We start from the raw sequence: 5355 nt of genomic DNA on the forward strand, positions 1-5355 counted from the left end.
TTATTTTCTGTCATAATGAGCAAGAGATCGGGTTGGATCCACGTTGAACAACCTGGTCTTTTAACATGTACACCTGTGGGCACAACAAAATAAACCGGGAGAAAAGAAGCTCGAGTTGTAGTAGAAGAATATCATTTCATCTTTCCCACACAAGGTGTTCAGATGTCACATAAAAAGTCTGTACAAGAAAGAAAAATATAATATGGAAACAACTGATCTCTTCCATTTCTATTGGTAAGCTCTTGTAGAATTTCCAATGGCACAAAAAAAGGATTCTGGTAGAGATAAACCATACAATGGAAGACATATGCCATGAAGCCATTGGAACATGAAGCAAAAAGAGGGTATGAACGATGGAATACAAATATTTGTATAATATATATTTATTATTTAGTGAATAAATACAATTCAAATTTTATCTCAGCATACCTCATCATTCATTAAAACGATCTTTTGCCATTTGACAGAGAGAGAGAGAGGAGTATTCTTTGAAGTATTGATGAGCCTAGGTGGTTTGCTGGAGCAAGTATACAGCCAAATATTGTGAGGGAAGGCGACGGATCGTAAGAGGGAGAGAGAGTGGAGGGGTCTAGTCTTTGAGAGGGAGGGGGGAAGGTAATGGTTCGGTGGGAGATAGTTTTGTGGTGTTAGGGGTATTTTGGGTATCTAAAAAATTGGACGAATATGGACGTGCAGCAATATGTTAGTAAGTGAAGATAAAAATCAATAAGAGGAGAGAGAGAGAGAGAGAGAGGAATGTTTCAAAATATTTAATGTATGCATGCATTTATGATGTTAAAACTATTGCATCGCTTATGATGTCAAGGGGAAGAAGTCTACTTCCTGGGAAACTGAAAATGCATGTGTGGCTATTTTTATTGGATGGCGGAGAGAGTATGTATGTAATATGTAACAAACTAAATGTATAAATGCTAATGACAGAGAGAGAGATTGAGATGTAACCAACACGAGTATGCAATTGAACATAAAAAAAGAGTCATTCAAGAATTTTACACATAGGGCATTCAAGAAAATGCATGTGTGGCTATTTATTGGAGTATTCCTTTTTTTTTTTTTTTTTTCTTGCAAGGGCATTTTTGTCACTTTACCCCTTGATTTTAACATTGTTAGTCCTAGAGATGTAAACGGATCGAATTCGAATCGGATTGGGTACTATCCGAATTCGAATTCGTTTACAATTCCACTATCCGAATTCGATCCGAATATCCGTCGAATAGAATAACACAATATCAAATTTGAATTCGACTTGTTAAACGGATTCCAGATATTATCCGGTTCGATTCGTTTAGCAATGGATACCAAATATCCGAATGTTTCTATCCGATTACCGTCCGATTGTCTCCTTACTGTTTTCTATTTATTGTGGTTTATTTCTTCTTGGAAATGACTTCATCACACTCCGTTTTTCAAACCGATTTGAAATCCTGTATCACATAATACATAAAATGCAAGGAATTACCCAAAAATAAAATACAAAAAGAATCAATAAAAAACCTTGTTGGCTGTTGCTCCCTCCCATTCATCCTAAAATATCCTTTAAAATTACATGCCAAGATTGAAGTAAATGAAATCACACAAGAATAAAAACCATGTTTGTTGTTGCTCCCTCCATTTCATCCTAAAATATCCTTTAAAATTACATGCCAAGATTGACGGTTGAAGTAAATGAAATCACACAAAAATAAAAACATTGTTGGTTGTTGCTCCCTCCATTAATAAAACTAACACTAATAACTGAAACCTGACAGTCATGCTCATGCGTCAATAGTGGAACCTGATACAATAAAAATAATAAAAATAAATTAGTATGAACACAAGAACTATATATGCTAAAGATTAGACTGGCTAAAATAATAAACTTTGTAACACTTACCAGATTTGAATGATGGCAACCAATCTTTCAAACAAATTAGTGCTTCAACAACCTCTGGGAGTAACTGTGAGCGATCCTCAGTGATTAATCTACATCCAATGCTAAAGGCAGATTCTGAGGCAACAGTAGATGCAGGAAGGCCAAGATATCATGAACCATTCTTGAAAGAATTGGATACTTGCGACCATAGTGTTTCCACCAATGCAAGATATCAAAGCAATACTCATCTTCTTCATCTTCCACAAGAAATAAACCCTCATCTAGATACATATCCAATTCAGACTTTTGACCTTTCCTTATATTTTGTGTCCATATCTTGAACTCTCCACTAATATTTGTTTTATCTCTCTTAGGAATTTCATGCAAAGAGTTCTTCTCATTGCCACCAACACGATCAGAGGCATCTCCAGATACAGTTGGACAAGAATCATCATATGTACTAGCATACTCAGAATAAATATCACCCACATCAAATTGGATTTTTGTAAAATAATAATTAGCATTGTCCCCATAAATCTTATTCATAACAAAGACAATAAGTTCCATCTTGTAGCGAGGATAAAAAATAACCCCAAGTGCCATAAATAAACTAATGTTCTTCCAATACTTGTCAAATTTTAATCTCATTTTAAAAGCCATAGAACTAATACAAGTATCTATGCTTTTTTCCCATTCAAGCAGATTTTGATGAATCTCACTGACATCCTTAAAAAAAAAGTTTGCAGTGGGATACTTGGTACCTGAAATGTGTTTTGTGGCATCATAAAAAACTTCTAAGCATTGCTCAATTTTTGAACATTTCTCCCATTCCTCTTCTGTTGGTAATGTCTTGAAATTATTATCTAATTCTGCTAAACGTTCAAATGCTGCTCTCACCTCCAAAGCATTGTGAAGCATTTCAAAAGTGGAATTCCACCTGGTTGGAACATCCAAAGAGACACCTTTTTTGTTGAACAACTTGCATTGAGCCAATGCATTTCCCCATTTTTCAGATCTAGATGGTGATGCATTTATCCACTTAACCATGTCTCGAATCTTTGCTAATGCATCTCTAAATTCCACCAACCCATCATGAACAATAAGATTTAAAATATGTGAGGTACAACGGACATGAAATATCTCACCATTATGCAATAGAGCTCCTTTACGACCAATCCATTCCCTTAGATGACTGATCATAACATCATTGGTGGATGCATTATCTACTGCAATGGATCAAACTTTCTTGTCAAGATTCCAACTTAATAGTTGAGCCTTGATGTGCTCATTAATAGCCTCCCCAGTATGGGGGGGTTGGAAGCATCTTATAAGAAAGAATTTTCTTTTTCAAATCCCACTCATCATTAATATAATGGCATGTAAGTACACAATACCCAATGTTCTGATGTTCAGATGTCCACAAATCTGTAGTCAAACTAACACGAGAAGACAACTTATCCAAACTTGCATATAACTTTTCCTTCTCCTCTTGAAATTCACTTATTACATCTTTCCTTACTGTAGTTCTTGAATAAAACTTAGCCATGGGATTTAAACTATTAGCATATAACTGAAAATATTCATGCTCAGCCATGTTGAATGGATAAGCATGTTTGGCAATCATCCTAGCAAAATACTTCCGGGTAAGTTCAGGATCAAACTTATAGTTTGTGACTCAGCAACACTCTTTGAAAGTGATAAAAGTTGCTGCCCAACATCTTTATGGGTCTTCCTACTACATGTTTTTCTATGACTGTGTAAATGAGTAGTACCCATAGAACTTGAGCCATTAAAAATTCTTTTGCAATGTTTACATGTGGCTGTCACCCTATCCCCATGAACTGTCCTTTCAAAATCACTCCAAACTTCAGACGTAATTTTACGACGCTTACGTTTTGAAAGTTCTACATCTACACAACTATCTTTCTTCCCCTTCCCACTCTCTTTCTGCTTCTCCATCTCATTCTTATCCTTCTCCATAACATTAGATGGGTTAGTATCCACATTAACAGTAGTGGCAGAATCAATTGTGACAGGAGTAGAAGCTGATGCAGTAGCACTTAAATGAAGATTTTGATCCATCTCTACAAATCAGCCCCTATTAAATATTGACTATAAAATATCAACAAACCATAGGTCCATAACCAAACATTGAGTTTGGCAACAAAAACAATATAAATCAAGTAAAAAAACTAAGAAATAAAGGTCAAAAGTCATGGCATAAAGAAAAGACAGACCAAGTATGTAAGACCCTTCAAAATAGCAATGAAGCCTCAACTTGAGCATTTTCAAGAATAGAACGAAAAAGAAACCAAAAAACTAGGTGAACCGGAGAATAACAATGAAAGAAGTTAAGCTATTAAATACTGACACAAAAAACAAATCACTAATATAGCAAAGAGCAGTTCACAAATGAAAATGCTAATTATCGACAAAGCACTTCCAGTAGGCATCACTTAGCTACATATTAAGACCAAATATCAGAACCTCAATGAAGATATAGTAAAATGAATCAGCAAACTAATACACTGGTAGTAATGCATTATTTAGAAAAATTCATGCATCTTTGAACCTTTATTGATTGAGTTTATGGTGCAAGGTGGTACCCACTGGACTTAGTGGGGACTAGTTCTCAGAGAGGTTTTAAAATTTGTATAATCATATGTTGAACCTGGGAGAACTACCAGGTACTGTTTTGACCTTCATCCCGAAAATAATGTGCTCCGAAAACATCTATGGAAGGCTGTTTGTTGAGCTATTTCATGATTTGGGAAGAGTCCATTTTTTTAAAGTTCTCATTATTGCAAAGGGGAATTCCAATAGACTATCAATCTTCAAATCCAGGTGGTCACAGATTTGATTCCGCCTCAATATTGGGTTCAAGTTAATCAGATGTACCTAATAAAACAGAAAGGCCTGATCTAAAACCCAACCAAACCTGTAGTATATGAATATGGAACAACCCAACAAATATAAAGCAATAGGTGATACTGTAGATAAGACTAATAACAAATCCAACATACAACAACCAGATTCATACAGTGAAAAGAAAAAAAAACAGAATCTGAAAGATAAAAACTCACGTAAATCTATTGCCGACAAGCTTGAGATCGACAACCTGAACAATGAGTTCTGGGACTTCAGAGGACGATCCAAGAGATGGATTCCCTAGAAATTAGAATGGTAGAAATGGCATCAGGGGTAGTGCTATAAAGAAGAAAATGATGCATATGAAACAATAGAGAGAGAGAGAGAGAGACTTACCTTTGACAGTTGCTACTGTTGATTGCGCATGCAGAACGACGTCTCTTGTAACAACGAAGATGTGCGCTGGAAGGCACGATATGTATATGAAACCAGAGAGAGAGGGATTGTAGATTTGTAGTCACAGCTGAATGGAAGGCAAAGAGAACGTTGAGCTTTAGGGTTATACTTGAGAGTCTTGAGAAGTTGAGAAGTTGAGAGTTGAGAGTTGAGAGTTG

The 5355-nt window shown here is 35.6% G+C and overlaps 1 protein-coding gene across 1 annotated transcript; it reads right to left on the reverse strand.

Moving 5' to 3' along the window:
- Nucleotides 1-2126: 2126 nt before the first annotated feature.
- Nucleotides 2127-3955, reverse strand: LOC122648401 (zinc finger BED domain-containing protein RICESLEEPER 2-like). The gene is made up of 3 exons (XM_043841615.1): nucleotides 3688-3955; nucleotides 2178-3099; nucleotides 2127-2130 (listed from the first exon to the last, which is right to left on the reverse strand). The coding sequence occupies exons 1-3, from the start codon at nucleotides 3953-3955 to the stop codon at nucleotides 2127-2129; spliced, it is 1194 nt and encodes a 397-aa protein (XP_043697550.1).
- Between the last annotated feature and the right edge of the window lie 1400 nt (nucleotides 3956-5355).

This window comes from Telopea speciosissima, unplaced genomic scaffold, assembly GCF_018873765.1.
Source record: "Telopea speciosissima isolate NSW1024214 ecotype Mountain lineage unplaced genomic scaffold, Tspe_v1 Tspe_v1.0970, whole genome shotgun sequence".
Taxonomy (NCBI): Eukaryota; Viridiplantae; Streptophyta; class Magnoliopsida; order Proteales; family Proteaceae; genus Telopea; species Telopea speciosissima.